General features: G+C 42.8%; 1 protein-coding gene across 5 annotated transcripts in view; it reads right to left on the minus strand.

Moving 5' to 3' along the window:
• The window catches only part of spn-F (Protein spindle-F), a 90526-nt gene that overhangs the window by 41364 nt on the left and 30034 nt on the right, over positions 1-19128 (minus strand). For all 5 annotated transcript variants that reach the window (XM_068361368.1, XM_068361370.1, XM_068361365.1 and 2 more), the window contains 4 exons: positions 15743-15875; positions 10654-10779; positions 10138-10311; positions 8987-9137 (listed from right to left, as the gene is read on the minus strand). In XM_068361368.1, coding sequence (XP_068217469.1) covers positions 8987-9137; positions 10138-10311; positions 10654-10779; positions 15743-15875 — 584 coding nt within the window. The remainder of the gene's footprint in view (positions 1-8986; positions 9138-10137; positions 10312-10653; positions 10780-15742; positions 15876-19128) is intronic.

Below are 19128 nucleotides of genomic sequence, written 5' to 3' on the forward strand. Positions count from 1 at the left end.
GGTCTAGGCGTAGGTGACCGAATTATCGGTACTGTCTTAGTAAGAGGTTGCATTGATCGGCGGTCTGGCCTTTTCCCTCTGCTCTCAGCCGAGGAGAAGAAGGGTTGAACCCCTGCGTCTTCTTCTGAGGTTCTCGTGAGGCTCGTATTCCGTAACTCGTTAGAAAGCACGGGAACCGGAGCTGTCCTGTCTGAAACACGAGAGCAAGGTGAATGGCCCTGCGCGGATATGCTTGGAGACTTGAGCGATTGGGAGGTTGAAGGACGGGAGCGCTCTCTCTCTGCTGATACGTAGCAACGGTGAGGAGAAGTGCTCTTTCTCCCTTTCCTAGAGCGATCTTAGCTCCTCAAACTAATATGTGAAGGAAAGGGATCACGCTCAGAGTGCACTTTTCCATTGTCCGCGCTCTGGGCACGATTAGATGAAAAATCGTGGGAAGAGCTTCTCCAATGGGAGCGCCTATTACGCTTAGGAGAACTCTCTTGTGACGAAGAGCGAGAACATATCGTAGCGCTCTTTTTCTTGAAGCGCCAAGATGACCCCTCGCGAGAGGAAGTCGATCGCGAGGCAGAACGATGACGCGAGGAAGCGCTCTTCTTATGTTTGTGATGAGAGTGCTTATAGTCTCTCGGCGAGACATTTCATGAAGAGATAGAAGGCGAGGAAGAGCGAAAATGATGATGTCTCTTCCTATGTCACCTGTCTCTCCGACGAGAACGTCTGGGCGAAGAAGAGGGAACTCTCCTTTTCCTCTTCTCTCTCTCTCCCTCCTAGCCTCCGAGAAGGGCGAGGACGATGAGGAGGCGGAGGGGGAGGTACTGCAATGTTTGCGCTTGCGACGTTGTAGTTTCGTAGAAGCGCAAGCGAGGTGCGAAGTAGGCGCCGCCGGAGCTGAAGTTACTATATCTGCTGAAACTTCTGCGGGCGCCGACTGAGTTAACGGGAGGTAGACAAGGTCCGGAACTCCCGAGGTTTCCAAAACAGAAGGGACCTGAGGTGAACCTGTGCCCGCGAAGAACTGGTTCCACACTTTCTTCGAAGGAGAACCAGGACGTCCAAGGGCAAGCCATACCGCTCGTACGTGATCTGGAATGGAAGCGGTAATAGAGTCATTCCCGGTGGCGGAAAAAATTATCCCAGTGGGAGGGGCAACGTGATCCACCTGACCAAGGGGAATGGGGGTTAAGTCAATGGTGCCGCTCTTCCTTGATTTCCCCCTGGAGGATGGAGGCAAGGAAGAGTCTGAAGGGAGAGATCGAGAGGCCGAAGAAGAGGCCCGAGACTCCTTACCTATCGACGGCGAACCTGGAGGTAACGAATCCTTTTTGGATTTCTTCTTCTTCCACTTCACGAACTTTTCCCACTGAGAGGGCGACCATTCTCTACATACTTGGCAGCGGGAGCCTTCAGAACACCTATGATCTCTGCACGAAGGGCATAGGGAATGAGGATCCACCTCCGGTGGTAACATGAATGTGCCACAAGATTTCGGGGGAACCCCGGGACACTTCCTCATAATAGAGGACATCACACCTAACAAAGAAAAAGAAAAAAAAAAGTTAATCAAAAACACAATAAAGAAAGGCTAGTCTGCCAGTCAAACAAAAGCAGGAGCAGCGGTGTTATCACTGCGACGGCTAGAATACAATTGAAGGTATTCAGTAGCTACCGACCAGCAGTCCCCCACCACTAACAGGTGGATAACTACCGGCCCAGTCATTAACGACCTAGTTAAGGTTTTCTGCCATATTTTCCAGCTCGCGCTAGAATATCTCCTATAGTAAAGAATGAGGGTTTGTATCAAGTGTAGGAAGAATTAGACATGATGCACTAATGTGAAAAGTATAGTGGCAGTACTGGGTATAAGTATTGGAGGTGTTACAAGAAAAAGGTAGTACTGGGTACAGGTATTTGAGGTGTTAGAGAAAGGCCAAAATAAATTGTAAAAAATCTATACGGTACAAAATTTGTCGGATTGTCTAAGGAAGATGTCTCTAAGGAAGAAGATGCAAGAGATGGAAATGATTTGGGCAAGTAAAGAGAAGGGAGAGGAACTATAAAGAAAATAAACAAAAATCACATTGAAATAGAAAGAATTGCCCTGTCTCTGTTGTAGAATCACACTTAAAGAGGTATCATAATGTTTTGTTCCTTTCACTACATGAATATTCTTATTTAACAGGAGACTAACAGTACCTTCCCACTTCATATGGGAAGTTTCTACTCTTCAGTGTAACAGAAATGTTCTATATCTTCAAAGGGAGCAGAGAAAATTGAATGAGTAAATAGAGGGACCCTCATCTGAAATTACCACAAATGCAATCTATTATTTAGCAAGTTTCAAAGAGCTATTACCAAACAGCAGCCTCATTGGCAGAGTTGTCCCAACAAACATTATTATCACATTCTTCAAGAACTTGCTCTATTTTCAGCCACAGGAAACAACATCTCTCTGCTCTTTACTCAGTTTTAATATGATTCTCCTTAAAAAATGTTATTTTCATTAGTAAAATAAATTTTTGAATATACTTACCCGATGATCATGTAGCTGTCAACTCTGTTGCCCGACAGAAATCTACGGTCGGGATACGCCAGCGATCGCTATACAGGTGGGGGTGTACACAACAGCGCCATCTGTGAGCAGGTACTCAAGTACTTCTTGTCAACAAGAACTCAATTTTCTCCTCGGTCCACTGGTTCTCTATGGGGAGGAAGGGCGGGTCCTTAAATTCATGATCATCGGGTAAGTATATTCAAAAATTTATTTTACTAATGAAAATAACATTTTTCAAAATTAATCTTACCCGATGATCATGTAGCTGATTCACACCCAGGGTGGTGGGTGGAGACCAGCATACATGTTAACAAAGAAGCTAAGTATCCCGTATCTTATTTTAGCCGTTATTCAAAATAACAAACATAAAATAAATAAGTACCTGGTAAGGAAGTCGACTTGAACCATTACTCTGCCTTTTTAAGTACGTCTTCCTTACTGAGCCTAGCGATCCTCTTAGGATGCTGAGCGACTCCTAGGTGCTGAAGTATTAAGGGCTGCAACCCATACTAAAGGACCTCATCACAACCTCTAATCTAGGCGCTTCTCAAGAAAGAATTTGACCACCCGCCAAATCAACCAGGATGCGGAAGGCTTCTTAGCCTTCCGGACAACCCAGAAATATTTCAAGAGAAAGATTAAAAAGGTTCTGGAATTAGGGAATTGTAGTGGTGGAGCCCCCACCACTACTGCACTCGTTGCTACGAATGGTCCCAGAGTGTAGCAGTTCTCGTAAAGAGACTGGACATTCTTAAGATAAAAGACCCGAACACTGATTAGCTTTTCCAAAAGGTTGCGTCGAAAATATTTTGCAGAGATCTATTTATTAAAAGGTCACGGAAGTTGTGATAGCTCTAACTTCGTGTGTCCTTACCTTCAGCCAAGCTTGGTCTTCCTCATTCAGAAGGGAATGAGCTTCTCGTATTAACAGTCTGAAAATAATAGGATAAAGAATTCTCTGACATAGGCAAAGATGAATTCTTAACTGAACACCATAAAGCTTCAGACGGGCCTCATAAAGGTTTTTAAAAAAGAACTTAAGAGCTCTACAGGACATAATACTCTTTCTAGTTCCTTTCCAACCATATCGATAAGTTTGGAATAACGAACGATATTGGTCAAGGCCGAGAAGGCAGCTCGTGTTTGGCTAGAAAACCAAGATGTAGAACATGTAGCCGTTTCGGATGAAAATCCGATGTTCTTGCTGAAGGCATGAATCTCACTGACTCTTTTAGCTGGTAAAGCATATCAGGAAAAGAGTCTTAAAGGTGAGATCTTTCAGGGAGGCTGATTGAAGTGGTTCGAACCTGTCTAACATAAGGAATCTTAGAACCACGTCTAAATTCCAACCAGGTGTAACCAAACGACGCTCCTTCGAGGTCTCAAAAGACTTAAGGAGGTCCTGTAGATCTTTATTGTTAAAAAGATCTAAGCCTCTGTGATGGAAGACTGATGCCAACAAGCTTCTGTAACCCTTGAAAGTGGGAGCTGAAAGAGATCGCTCTTTTCTCATATATAAGAGGAAGTCAGCTATTTGAGTTACAGAGGTACTGGTCGAGGATACGGATACTGACTTGCACCAGTTTAGGAAGATTCCCCACTTCGATTGGTAGACTCTAAGGGTGGCTGTTCTCCTTGCTCTAACAATCGCTCTGGTTGCCTCCTTCGAAAAACCTCTAGTTCTCGAGAGTCTTTCGATACTCTGAAGGCAGTGAGACGAAGAGCGTGGAGGCCTTGGAGTACCTTCTTACGCGTGGCAGACGTAGCAGGTCCACCCTTAGGGGAAGAGTTCTGGGAACGTCTACTAGCCATCGAAGTACCTCGGTAAGTTATTCTCTCGCGGGCCAGAGGGAAGCAACTAGTGTCAACTTTGTCCCAACGTGAGAGGAGAACTTCTGCAGTACCTTGTTGACAAACTAGAACGGAGGGAATGCATATAGATCTAGATGAGACTAATCTAGTAGAAAGGCATCTAAAAGAACCACTGCTGGGTCTGTTGAGAGCCTCTTGGACATCGAGGTTGCGAAGAGATCCATGGTTGGATGGCCCCAAGTGACCCAAAGTCTCTTGCATACATCTCTGTGGAGGGTCCAATATGTTGGAATTATCGTCCCTTCCTACTGAGACAAACTGCTAAGACATTTAAGTTGCCTTGGAAGAAATTTGTTACTAGTGAAAAGTCAAGACCTGTTGAACAGGAGAGGAGGTCACTAGCGAACTCGCACCATGTCAGAGAGTAGGTCCCTCCTTGCTAGGAGATGAACATCAAAGCAGGGAGTTGTCCGTGTTGACCTCCATTACTTTGTCTTGAAGGAGAGACCTGAAGCTTTTCCAGGTCAGACTTACTGCCAGAAGCTTCTTGCAGTTAAAATGCATTGTCCTTTGACGCGAGTTCCATAATCCCGAGCATTCCCTACCGCCTAAGGTCGCACCCCAGCCTACGTCCGATGCGTCAGAGAAGAGAACGTGGTTGGGAGTCTGAACAGTCAGGGGAAGACCCTATAAAAGGTTGATAAAGTCCTTTCCTCAGGTTAGACCAGACTTATCTTCCGGAAACCGGGATCGAGACCGCTTGTAGCGTCTTGTCCTTTTCCAGTGAAGAGCTAGATGAAACCGAAGAGGACGGAGGTGTAGTCTTCCAAGTGACACCAAATGCACCATGGATGACAGTGTCCTAACCAGACTCATCCACAGCCTGACAGGGCCGTATTCCTTCTTCAGCATCTTCTGGATGGATAGCAGGGCTGGGGATTGATCTTCTCGTTCAGCCATGTCCTCATCAGAGGGTTCCTCATCCGAAACTGATGAGGAAACGGCAACGGAGTGGGCAACGTCTGACTCGCTGAATCCGGTCGCACTGGTGGATGCGTGACGGAGCCGGACACAAGATCATGGTACTGCTGCACAGTCTGTGAACTGTCAACCATGGGGAAGCGAGGAAGCACAGCGACAACCCGAAACTGTCTAGACTGTCTGGGTAGTACAGACAACTCCTTATCGGGTTGCTGAGGTTGCCGCACTGCGTCACAACAAGTCACCTCTGCTGGTTGTTGAACGTCTTCCCAGTGACACACTGACTCCGTAAAAAATCCTCTATCAAGGACTAAGCTTAGACTGCATGTCTTGCAACAAAGCCCAAGGTCTATGGGAGCAGGTGTGGCAACAGACGGGGTTAGCGACTGAAGCGGAACCATTTACCCTCCCTGGAAGCATGTTATGCTTAAATAAAAGTCCATAGGAGGCTAAGCAGCTTAAGGCTCCTCTCCAAATGACAGAGTCCTCAAGGGAATATCAGAAGGAGGGAGAACAGCACTTTCTCATCTACAGGAACCATATCCGAGAAAAGCTAGGTTCTCTCAGTGAGGGTTTCACTGGTGCAAAAGCAGCAGACCAGAAGGCAACGTATGAAACTGCTTGACAGTCTGTGAACTGTCAAAAACTGAACTGTCAACCACAACAGGAGCGTGAGGACATACAGCACTGGTGTATAAGTAGCAGACCAGAAGGCAATGTCATGTAACTGTATGACAGTTTGTGAGTTGGCAACAACCAAAGTTGTGTGGGGAAGCCTCAACTCCTGACTGACTAGTTAGCTGCTGGCGAGTGGCGGTAACCACAGTGTGTTGCGGAGGCTGACACACCGTGTCAAAACACGGCAGCTTGTGGTAGCTCACGCACGGCAACGGAGTGCTCTGTGTGTGGGAGTCATCATACATCTGGCAGGGTTGACTTGTGCATGGGTGGAGGAGCTCTCACAACAAGAGTGTGAGAGCAGGAAGCCATGCCGGGCGCACAACCGTGGGAGGTGTAGGGCCACGGGTGCATCGTCAACCTTCTCCGCAGTCGGAGTGTGGGAGCTGGCAACAACAAAAGCAGAGTGCTGGAGCGTGGGAGGGGCTGCGGTGGGTTGAGGAGCATGCGGTATGGTATGCGGAGCATGCTGTAAGGTATGCGGCTCATGCTGCATGGTATGCGGAGCATGCTGTAAGGTATGCAGAGCATGCTGCATGGCATGCGGAGCATGCTGTAAGGTATGCAGAGCATGCTGCATGGGCTGCGGAGAATGCCGCATAGTGCTGGAACCCGGCAGCTCTACAGAACCTTCCCACTGCTGATGCGGTAGCTCACGCATGTTAGCAGATGGTGCAGCAAGAACATGCGTCTGGCAGGGTGGACTGCGCATCGGTGGTGGAGCTCTCACAGGTGGAGGGTGGGAGCAGGCAGCCGCAGTATCTGCTGAGCGCACAACCTCGGCGGGTTGTAGGTTAACAGGTGCATTGTCAACCTTCCAGCATGATACTCCTGCATGAAGGAGCAAGCTGAGACTGTATAGTCTGCAGCATGGACCACTAGGGTCTATGAAAGACAACAACAAACGGAGCTACTGTCCGTTGTGACTGAGGGTCTAAAACCGCTGGTGCGGCAACAGACGGAGTTACTGCCTGTTGCGGTACCACCTTGCCTCTCTTGGGAGGTGTGCAGTTGTCGTACTGCAGCAAGTCCGAACTGACCCAGTGGCTACACCTAGGCCGTTGGACTTGCGCGGAAGGGACCGACTTGCACTTAAAAGCTGCAAGATTTGGTCCATGGTTTCTGCGAGAAACCTCTTCCGCAGACGAGGAATAAATGGGCTCTCTCGTCTTTGTGTGGGTGGGGTGATCACGTCGGCAACGTGTGTAGATACACCCGAAACCACGGAGGGAAACGTCTGTTCGTTGATCAAGGCCTGTGGAACCCATAAGTCCTTCGACATTACTTCTCCCCTGGGCTTGGGAGCTTGTAAGAGGTATCGGACTAGGTGAACAACTGGCACGAACAGACGAACCCTCGAACGCAACACTGTAACACTTTGCGCATATCACTTTATCACTTTTGATTTTCTGTTTGCACTTATTTCACTGAACTCGAAACTTTAAGTGGTTTGTACCTGAAACACGCAATCCTATCCTTCATTAAAAGGTAGTAATTGCGAAAACAGTATTACAATGTAACAGAAAAACATAATGAAAGATAAAGAATTCAGTGGCTGGAAAAGAGACTAAACACTAGATCAAATAAACTACGTTTAAAATCTCTCACCGCATAAAGCCTGGGAACAAGAATAAAACTCTAGAAACGTTTTACCTTCTTCCCCTAAAGCGACTAGGGAGAAGAGCAAAAAAAAAAACGAGAACAACGTTACCCGCTTGAACGAAACGTTTATCCTCCTCTCTCTCCCTCCGTCTCTATCTCTCTCTCTCTCTCTCTTGACTTAGAACCTGAGAGATGAGCCCAATTATATATATCGTTAAAACATATTATTTGTTAAAGGAAAAAAACTGAAAGGTTTCCCAAATAAAAAGTTCCTTTATTAGAATTAAAACCATTTAAGCTAAGAAAGAATGAACGAAACGCTAGAATCGGTTTACTCTTACTGCAACGTGAAACCGTGAAATACTCTCTCTCTATCGTAACGATAGAGCGCAAGTTGAACGTTCTGAACGTCAACAACTGCGGAGACTAAACAAAACGTTAGTTCAACTTTGAAAACAGTACGAGACTATCAAAGAAATTCTTTCAAAACATTAAAATTAAAATAGCATAAATTCTTAACAGGAAAAACGATATGACGGGCTCAATGTTAATTAACTTCAGTTCCAAGTAAGGACCGCCTACTATTAGGAAAGGTCGCATATAAACAAACATAAAAATTAATTTTTATAAGTTTATAATAAATGGAAAGTTAATCGAAGAGGCCTATAAATGGCGGAGAGATATAAAATAAATCTATAACTTTGTTAAGCAAAATTACCAAAAACCTAAACACACTTCCGTCTAAGGGAAGGGTGGGTATAAAAAGTGAAAGAGAGTCTATACTCTCTTCGACACCAACACTTCCGTCTAAGGGAAGGGTCGGCCATTTAAAAGTGAAAGAGAGTCCATACTCTCTTCGTCACCATAATTAAATCAAATTAATTCCAAAAGCTAGCTAAGCTAATGATAAAGCTTCCTGAATAGCGAAGGCTAAACTCTAGAGCAAATACATCACCAAATCGTGAACAATAACTCCAGAATCAACAGCGTATCCAAGTAGGTCTAGCCGGTGGCACGACAGAGGAAAAATTGAGTTCTTGTTGACAAGAAGTACTTGAGTACCTGCTCACAGATGGCGCTGTTGTTTACACCCCCACCTGTATAGCGATCGCTGGCGTATCCCGACCGTAGATTTCTGTCGGGCAACAGAGTTGACAGCTACATGATCATCGGGTAAGATTAATATTGAAAATTTTAAATTTTTCTGTAGCCAATTTTTTGTCAAAATATACCGGCATTTCTATTGCAAAAAGTAGTACAGGCCTCTTGTGTATAAAAAAATCTTCATAAAATAATGCAATTCTTAAAACAAATCGAGATAAAAAAAAAAATTCCTAACAGTAAATCAAAATAGGTTACCTGATAGAGGAACAATTTTTGTCTTTAGAGGAGTACTCAGTTCTGAAGCTGACGCCGCTAAACTTGCACCACCAGGAAGTGTCTTTACTTGAGCACTAATAAGACTAAGCTTCTCTCTTAAACGCTTGTTTTCCTCTGCTGTAAGATTTACCTTAAAGAGAGAAATAAAATTAATATGTTCTTATTTGGACAAATTTCATTCTAAATTACTTTTTAAATATATTAAAAAATAATTCCATCAAACACTTTTGTTTACAAGGAAAGAGTTTGCAGAAGAGGACACTCAAGACTACTGTACGTATCAATAGAGTAAATTCTGAGTAACAGTTTTGGGAATGACACGCCATATAGTGATTTTCCCATTCCCAGTTCATGATGTATAAGAAATTTTTCTTCAACAACCAGAGTAAAAACCTCTACATTTCAATCACTAAAATTAAGAAATACATGTATGTTAAGACAATAACTTTCAAAGCTTATGATAGTAAAGGCTACTCTATATGAGTATGGTTTGGAAGCGACGTTAAGAGACAGACGCTCTTAGTAGACTAGCAGTGCCAAAACACAGATTAGATTTTGTGAGGCAGATAATGAAATATGCATAAATTACCAGCGGCTAACATAATTTCCCTTTGGATGAAGTAATCCTTCCATTCAAATAGATCAGCATCAATGACTTTTGATGTCAGGATGCCAGAGAACTTCAAATAAATCATTCATTCATTAACTCAAATAGTGTCAATAAAAATGTGAAACCTTCCCAAACAAGGTAATTTTGGAATAACTGTAATGCATGTGCAAGGCTGACACTGGTTATATGCTCAATTTCATGGTTTACTGGGAGAAATGGGAGAGTAGGTTTCATATAATTACTTGATCAATAACATGAAATAGGATGTATGGCATAGATATACTGTAATTAATAAAAAGCATATAATTCAAGTACAAATAGGACCACATCAGCAGATATATTTGAAGCATTCACTGTAAGGGGACTGTGATAAAAATACAGGCTCTCTCACCCTTGTCTGGTAAGCTTTCTCCTTCAACGGACAATGCAACTATTGTACAATGTGGCTGACATCAAAGAATTAGGCTATTTAGCGAACAGTATATAGTTTGTTTAATAAACAGAAAATTTACAGACATACCTGTTTGTTAAGCCTTCTGTTCTCCTGCACTGTCTTCGCCAACTGTCTTGTGAGATTCATATTTTCCGTTGACAGAGCCGAGAATTTTTCCTTCAAAGAGCAGCATTCTTGATGTTTTGTGTGAATTTCCTGATTCAACTGAAGATTCTTCTCACGGAGTTTGATGCTATTTTCCTGCAAGCAAATTCAGATAAGAATGATGAAACTATCATAGTAAATAGTCATAAAAACCTATCAGGTTATTAAATGCATTCTATCCATTTAATAAAACTGTAAATACAGTATAATGTACCTAGTCTCTTTAACACACTCAAAACAAAGGCAGAACAATCTGAAGGGTCACCAAACTATAACATATTGAAGCAATGAATTTATATAAGCAATCAGAATGTAACATGGGTTACAACATTTGCATTTGAATACTCTACATAAAATAGTAGGTTGATGACAAAACCTATAATCTTCATCATCTAAAACCATTTCAGGTTAAAAAGAGATTTAAAAGTGACTGGATACCTGCAGCTTCCCAATTTCACCAAATAACTCTGACTTCCCGCTGATCAGCCGCTGGTTATCATCCTCTATCAAAGCCATTTTCTTCTGTAATTTGTGATAACGCTCCTTCATGTTTCTCAGTGCAACCTACATTACAGCAGAAAATGAAAAGCCAATGGAAGTGTTACAAAATGGGAAAAACATGCAAATGCTCTATCGACTTAGACAAACCAAAAAAGCTTTATCATGTCGTCCACAGGTTTTATATAATATTAATATATTTCACATAAAAGTACTACAGTACGTAAAAATAAATGCATCGTCGAGAATTCGCCATGCTGGCATGTACTACAGTATATTATTTTGCTAGTCTAAATGTTAAGATTAAAAATATATAAAATTAGTATTCATGGAAGTGCACAGCAGAATGAGCAGGATTAAATTAAATATAGTGTTGCGAGTAGCAATTTATCAAAGCAACTAAATCGTGAGCAGTTCCCAAAAATGTTAATAACAAATAAAAAGAAACAGGCAAATTTATTCATGAGTTAGAATTCTCATAAGAAACTTTATTTTTTCCACTTCTCAGGGTTATTCTAAATGTTCATATAGTATGACATAAATGAAATATAAGACACTCTTCTTAATAGATTTGAAAATTTCAAGACATACAAACCACAGTAAGAGCATTATATATACTTTTATTGCTGATTTTAATTGGACATAAAGAGAAAGTACAATTCAATACCTTACTGGATAGTTTGTGAATAGTAAAAATGTAATGTTTTCACATACTCGTTTCTTTTACTTAGCATCACGTGAATCTTTGTAAATCCCTGCACATTATGAAGCTGGAAGAAGAGGAAGATTGTTTACTTCAGCATTTGGTGGATAACATATAATGCTTTGGTAAGTTTATCTCAGGCCTCAAATGGGAAAGTGGGTCACTTATTGCGTGTTTGTAAAGTTGTTTACAACTTGAATTTTTCCCCACTCTTGCATTTTCATTTATTGTATTTTAAAAAATTTTCATTTAATTTTAATAAGTCCTTTTGTGATATTTTGTTTGAAAGAATTTTGTTTACAACATAGTTTAATTCCTCAGTTTTAGGTGGTTAACCCTTCCACAGCAAGTGGGTCGCCAACATTCAAATCAACGCAATGGATCACCAGACTGGCATCCCAGGAAGTATTTAGTTTCACAAGTCCAAAAACATATATGTAGGGTGGATAGGTGTGCGTGCACCACCCACTGCCTAGAGTTCAAAGAACTTTGGTGAGTACTTCACCGTTTCAACCAGAGTTAGCAAGGCTATCATAATGAGTGTTTTAAGCATTTATTGGTGGCAAGTGTTTTCTTTCTTTTTATTGGAGTAGGGTTTTCGTTTAGCCACTGACATGTGAGCTTGTTATAGCTTGACCTTCGTTATCATCTGCTATGGCTTACAACTTTTCCATACTCTGTCAATGACTTCTGGCTATGATAGTGGCAACTGGATGGTCAAAAGTCAAATATCAATTCACAAAATGATTTTACATTTGAATGTCTGTTATTAAATCAATAACTATATCCTCTATTTTGAGTTCTGCCACTAAAATCACTTTTCTCATTGTATTCTATCAAGAAAGCTTCATATGCATAGTTCTTTTCATACGAGTCTGCTCATCACCACCTGGCTCCCAGAAAGTAGGGACTAACTGTCTGGGGTCACAAGACCCCTTTTAAATCTCTGGGTAGTCTTCTTGTTTCTTTTCATATCTCATCTCCCAGCCACAGACTCTTCTAAAAAGAGGAAGACATAGTCAGTGGCAAAAAGAGGGATTGCTTCTTTAGCTGATGGGCTTGAGTTCCACTTCCTAAAAGGTCTGATAGTCCTTTCAGCCAATATAGGAGACAAACTGGCACAGATCTGGTTGAAAGTATATCCTTAGTTTGGTACATCAATATCAGAGCACTCCTGTTCTTGAACTGGATTATTGGTGATCAAATGTAATGCTGTCCAAATCCAGATAAAATAAACTCTCATCGACGTTCTGTCATTAGAACAGACTTGGTCATGACTCCTGATGTGGACACAAGTACAGTCAACCATTTGTCATTCATCATGGATTTCATCATCACAGATTCAATATTTTGATATCTGCATAATAAATTAAATAACACTTTGATTCTTCACGAAACCTCAGGGTAAGGACTGCTGGCCGCAGCCCAACGTTATCCATCCACCCGTGCTTCATTGCACCCGGCCTTCGCACCATTTCCCTCCTTGCAAAATGGCACTTCTCTGGATGACTCTGTCTCACTGTCCCAGAATCTCAGACAAGTATTTATCAAGCAACAAATTTTAAGTTATGCATCTGTTATGTAAGAATTTGTTAAAGAATTACGTATACAGTACATATGCACCTCATGTTCAATACTGAACGATACTGTTGCACCTTAAGGATTGCATTATATGTCACGAGACTTTGCTGAGTAGAGTGGTGTTTTACATGAACTGTACAGTCTCTTATCATATAATTAATGTTAATTATCTTAGGGTATTCGTAGGTTCATTAAAAAGAACTACTAACAGTGTATTTACTATGCAGTATACAAAATACACTACTGTGCATAGTTACAGGCTACATATTAAGTAATAAGCTGGTAGGGTTGTGGGACAACCTCACAAAGACAGATCACTATGAGTGATGTGCCATCTCCCCTTACCTAATGGTACTGTAGATATATTACAGTAATATTTACTACAGTATCAGTGAGTGTTGTTCGTTAGGAACAACAGTGTTTTGTTGTTAATCTTACACAGGGTGATGTGGCAACAATACATTATGAGTTGTCTTGCCTTATACTGAATCTGTGTTAGTAATGTACAATTACCTCTGTAAAGTATAAAGTATAATACTCTGATGAAACGACATAAAAACAGTGTAGTAGAATACAGTGAGTTATTATTTAGTGTTAGTTGAGCGCACGTAGGTCACGGTACTTTGTTTCTGTGGGTTATCAGTTAACACATCATTGGGCACCAATTTTGTGGTTTTTCATTCTTCGCTGGTGTGTCTGTTACCTAGATACGAAAAGCCAGAGGGTTGACAGTCCTAGAGAGGCCTTACCAAAGGTCTGGATATGGGCATCAACACCAAAAAGACCTTGGTTTTGGCAATGGCTAAAATTCAATGGAAGGTCTTATGCCAGAAGGCATCTTTAAATCCCCGATCTTGTTGCAGCTTTTATTATCCATCTCGTATAATCTATGAAGGGAAGAGCAAGAATGATCATAGCTGGCGACCTTTCTTTAACAATTCTATTAAACAAACATATGGTACAGACATCCTCCACACTGCATGGAACCTACATAGTCTAACTCCACCCGTTGTCAACTGATTGTATCATTCTTTTGCTGTCTCTTCTCCTCTTCTGTTATATGTATTAGCTTTTTTCTGATCAAATATAGAGTACTTTTCATGAAATGATCCAACATCCTTTTTGGGTTTACCTCTTTCTCTATTCCCATTTTTTGATCGAAGGTGATAAAACGGTACATGATCTAGAAACATAATCAGAAGTAGACCTCAGGGACATGAAAGGTGTGACAACAAAATGCTCGTTAAACTTAATTACTGTCATGTTCTGTAAATAACTTGATCAGTCACTTTAGACAATTTATTCAGACAAAAGAGCACCTTTCAATATGGAACAAAAGGTAATACATATATCTTTATAAAAATTTTATTTCTATACATTTACCCCTCTCATCCCTTAAAACAGAGAAAGTCTTCTGTGGAGCTGGAATGCCCACTGAACTTGTTAAGGAGGTAGTTAATGACAAGTGATGACCAAGGGCAAGTAGCCCCACCAAATCCCCTATCAAAGTCTCTTCCCTTTTGTCTTTGGCCACGAGTACAGATTGTTGGATATGAGTAAACCTCCTATTTGATTAATTTTATTTTGTAAATGATTTCCTTTATATTTACATTCTTTGCTTTTATTAATTTGGGTGTAAAATATGATTATTTATGTTTGAATAACTGATACTTATTTACCAAGAGCTATCTGGGAAATTTTGTATTTGACTTCACGAAAATAAAGGAGAGCATGGTTAATGGCGCTTTGTTTACATCCTGAATTTTCTGTTCCTACCTTGATGTCTTCTGTCTTTGTTCGCTCCCAAAGTTATTGTCCAAAGTGGAGCGAATACAGATGTTGTATCCTATCAAAGGCTTTTTGATCTTTTTATATTTATATCTATTTTGAAAGGTTGACTGTTGGCTTCACGTTAATTATGAAAGTGAAGGAGGATTTTTATAAATGCGGGTAAAGGGTGGAAACTTTAATAATTTTATGGCTAAACCAGCTGTAGACCGACACTTTCTATGCATTTTTTACATAGAGCATGATTGTTCGCAATCATTCCAATGTGCTGAGCGCAGATTGGGGCAACTGTTCAGTGGCAGGCTTATTCTTTGAAGAGGAAAAGGAAGGCTAAGTTTTATAAAGGCATCATTCTTGGTAAAGCCAAAGACAATGAAGAAGAAACTATATACTGAGGCATTTTACATTCCTTAACGAGTTTGCTGATCGCTGAAGCTTCTAGGTAAACACCAATAGCTAGGTTCCTAGGGAGTAATTTTACATTCCTCAACGAGTTTGCTGATCGCTGAAGCTTCTAGGTAAACACCAATAGCTAGGTTCCTAGGGAGTATGTTTCAAGGGTGGCAAAAACTCTGATCAGCATCAGCAAGTAGAGTGTGATGTTCAATTGGTGATCGCCGCACACTACCATACACTCGAAGCTCTTCAGTAGCTGTGCAGACCACCGCCAAGTTATTATTCAATGTCTTTATTGAGGATGAATAGCAATTGAATTTCAGGGAAGTTTCATTACAATAATTTATTAGTAGATTTTATGAAATTTTCAAAGTAAATAAGCCTAGTATAGTAACTATTAACATAAAAGTCCCAACCAAAAGTTAAGAGTTACCCATATTTTAGGTATACTGTACAGAAACTAGAAAACAATGGTAGTAACACTTAGCAAAACACCCATATATTATAAACATACGACACATCTCTAGCTTCTTACAATATAATAGAAAATACTCCTTTTACCTGAAGAGCAAATGTAGAGCCTGAAGCATCAATGTTATAGTTCGGGCTCCTGTCTGGTGTTCGTGGGCTCGCGACTGGACTACTGGAACTAAACGGGGAAGTTTTGTCTCCACTACCACTGGGCACTGCTCGCCTGTAATGGGTGATGATTCTATATAAATCTGGTTAATTGGTTATGGTACTACAGTGACATAATATTTTTCTTCTTTCCGACCGTTACCCCCTACATTAAGGGGTCAGTTGCCTGATGCACCCTCTCCAATTCCTTCTATTAAAGGTAATCTCTTATACCAAATCTCTTCTCTTCATATCATCGTTCACCTTATATCACCATCTAATTCTCAGCCTCACTCTTGATCTTCTCCCCTTAATAGGTTCTTCCCAAGCCCCCCTCACTCTCTCCCCACCATCCATCTTCAACATGTGCCCACATCATCTCGGTCGTGACATTCTTCACTAAGCCTGTCATTCTTCTCATTTCATCATTTCCCAATTTTTCAAGAAGGGATATTCCCATAACCAACATTCCAATCTGTTCTCTCAAGCTTTGCTTCCTCTTTGACAGGCTACGCATAATATTAATAAATTTTACACCATTAACATGACAAATTCGGAGATAATTTGTATTTTTCCTAACCATACAAACCTTATCTATTTACATGGGGAATTACTTTCGGAGTACCTGAAATGACGAGCCATTAGATTTTTAACGAGGGTTAACTACCCTCTCGCTAGTTAGCGAGGGGGTAGGGGAGGCGTAGCTAGCTACCCCTCCCCCCTCACACACCGGTGAACTGATTCACTTCACTTAGAGGTAGGACTTCACGGGGGACAGGGCTGGCGGGCAAATATGTGTAAATAGCTAAGGTTTGTATGGTTAGGAAAAATACAAATTATCTCCGAATTTGTCATTTGTTCCGTAACCGAAATACAAACCACGCTATTTACATGGGGTGACTTAACCCTTAGGTAGGGTGGAAAGTCCCAGCCTTACTGGCTTTGGCTTTGCCCGGGGACTCAGAATCCGAGTGAGCAGCACTCGAGAAAAGGAGTCCCTGCACCTCGCAAATTCCTTGCTCCACAAGGAACGTGCGGCCTACATAAGCTTGTGTGTGAAGGAAAAAAGTGTGACTCGTCCTAGGAAGTTGACCTGAAGTCCTTTAGATGGAAATCTAGGTTAGGACGTTCCCAATACCACCTCGTCAGGGTATGGGGGACGCGACAGTATCATAATAATACTAGGAGCACAAGGAAGCATGGTTTACCTGCATTGGTTTGAGGTCAGCTATGCAGAGAACCCAGGATGCTGCTTTCCCCAAGAGATGGGAGGATGAAGAAAAGAGTAAGGGCCAGACATACTTTTTCATTCATGCAGTCTAAAACCGGGTAACAATGCCCTCAACCTTCTGCTACCTGTCCATTAAGGAGCCTGAGGTTAGACCAGCTGTTGTGCAGCCACCACAGGGCCGATAGAGAACGTATCGAGGCTCCTGTGGGTCACGTCCTACAGGTAGTGGGCTGTGAAGGTCGTTTGATGCTTCCAGACCCCAGCTTGTAGCACCTGTGTCACAGAGAAGTTTCTCTTGAATGCCGGGGACGTTGCGATGCCTCTGACATCGTGTGCTCTAGGACGACGTGACGGAGGAGGGTCTGGATTCAGGGCATGATGGATGACCCTTCGAATCCAAGCTGAGATGGTATTCTTGGTGACCCTCCTCTTCGTCATTCCCGTGCTCACAAACAGGGCTTGCATGCGAGGACGGACTGCAGCTGTTCTTTTAAGATAACGCCTCAGACTCCTTACTGGGCATAGTAGATGGTCTGGGTCATCTGTTACAGAACAAAGACTCGAAACCCTGAAGGAGTCGAACCATGGGTCCGGAAATCCAAGATTTTGAGTCTTGGCAACAAACTTAGGAACGAACCTGAACGTTATCTCCCCCCATCCCCTTGAATGGGCGACGTCATACGAGAGACCATGAAGTTCACTGACACGCTTGGCTGACGCCAGAGCGAGCAGGAACACCGTCTTCCAAGTCAGGTGACGATCAGAAGCCTGGCGTAATGGTTCGAACGGAGGTCTCTTAAGAGCCCTGAGAACCCAAACCACGTTCCATGGAGGAGGTCTCACTTCCGACTGAGGGCAGGTAAGTTCGTAGATTCGTATGAGCAAGGAAAGTTCCAGCGAGGAAGAAATGTCCAATCCTTTCAGCCTGAAGGCCAGGCTTAAGGCTGAGCGATAGCCTTTCACCGCCGAGACCGAAAGGCGCATTTCCTCCCGCAAATATACGAGAAACTCCGCTATTGCTGGAATAGTGGCATCGAGTGGAGAGATACCCCTCCCACGACACCAACCACAGAAGACTCTCCACTTCGCCTGGTAGACCCATGCAGATGACTTTCGCAGGTGTCGAGACATCCTCTCCGCAACTTGTTGCGAAAAGCCTCTCTCTGTGAGGAGATGCTGGATAGTCTCCAGGCGTGAAGTCGAAGCGAAGCTACGGCATTGCGGAAGATGTTGCAGTGTGGTTGCCTGAGTAGCTCGTGTCGTGGGGGGAGTTCTCTCGGGAGTTCCGTCAGGAGCTGCAGAAGGTCCGGGAATCACTCTGCATGATGCCATAGCGGAGCTATCAAGGTCATCGACAGGTTGACCGATAGTCTGGTCTTGTTGAGCACCCTTCTCATCAGACAAAACGGTGGGAAGGCGTACACGTCGATGTTGTCCCACCGTTGTTGGAAAGCATCTTGCCAGAGTGCCTTGGGGTCCGGGACTGGGGAGCAGTACAGGGGCAGTTTGAAATTCAAAGCTGTTGCGAACAGATCCACGGTTGGGGAACCCCACAAAGTCAGGACTTTGTTGGCTATCTGAGGATCCAAAGACCACTCGGTACTCACTATCTGCGAAGCCCTGCTCAGACTGTCGGCGAGCACATCCTTTTGCCAGGAATGAAGCGAGCTGATAGTGGTATCGAGTGGACTTCGGCCCATCTCAGTATCTCTACTGCAAGTTTGGATAGCTGTTGTGAAAAGGTACCTCCCTGCTTGTTGATATAAGCCACTACTGTGGTGTTGTCGCTCATCACCACCACAGAGTGACCCGCCAGGGTCTGTTGGAACTGTTGAAGGGCCAGATATACGGCCTTCATTTCTAGCAGATTGATGTGGAGGTACTTTTCTGATTCTGACCAACGGCCTGAGATCCTGTGGTTCAGAACGTGGGCCCCCCACCCCTCTTTTGACGCGTCCGAGAACAGCATCAAATCCGGGGGGAGGACGAGAAGATCCACTCCCTATCGAAGGTTTCCGTCGGTCAACCACCACTGCAAGTCCGTCCGTTCCGCAGGCCCCATAGGAACCAGAATGTCCCGGGAATCGTAGCCTTGATT

Source organism: Palaemon carinicauda, chromosome 37, assembly GCF_036898095.1.
Source record: "Palaemon carinicauda isolate YSFRI2023 chromosome 37, ASM3689809v2, whole genome shotgun sequence".
NCBI classification, from domain to species: Eukaryota; Metazoa; Arthropoda; class Malacostraca; order Decapoda; family Palaemonidae; genus Palaemon; species Palaemon carinicauda.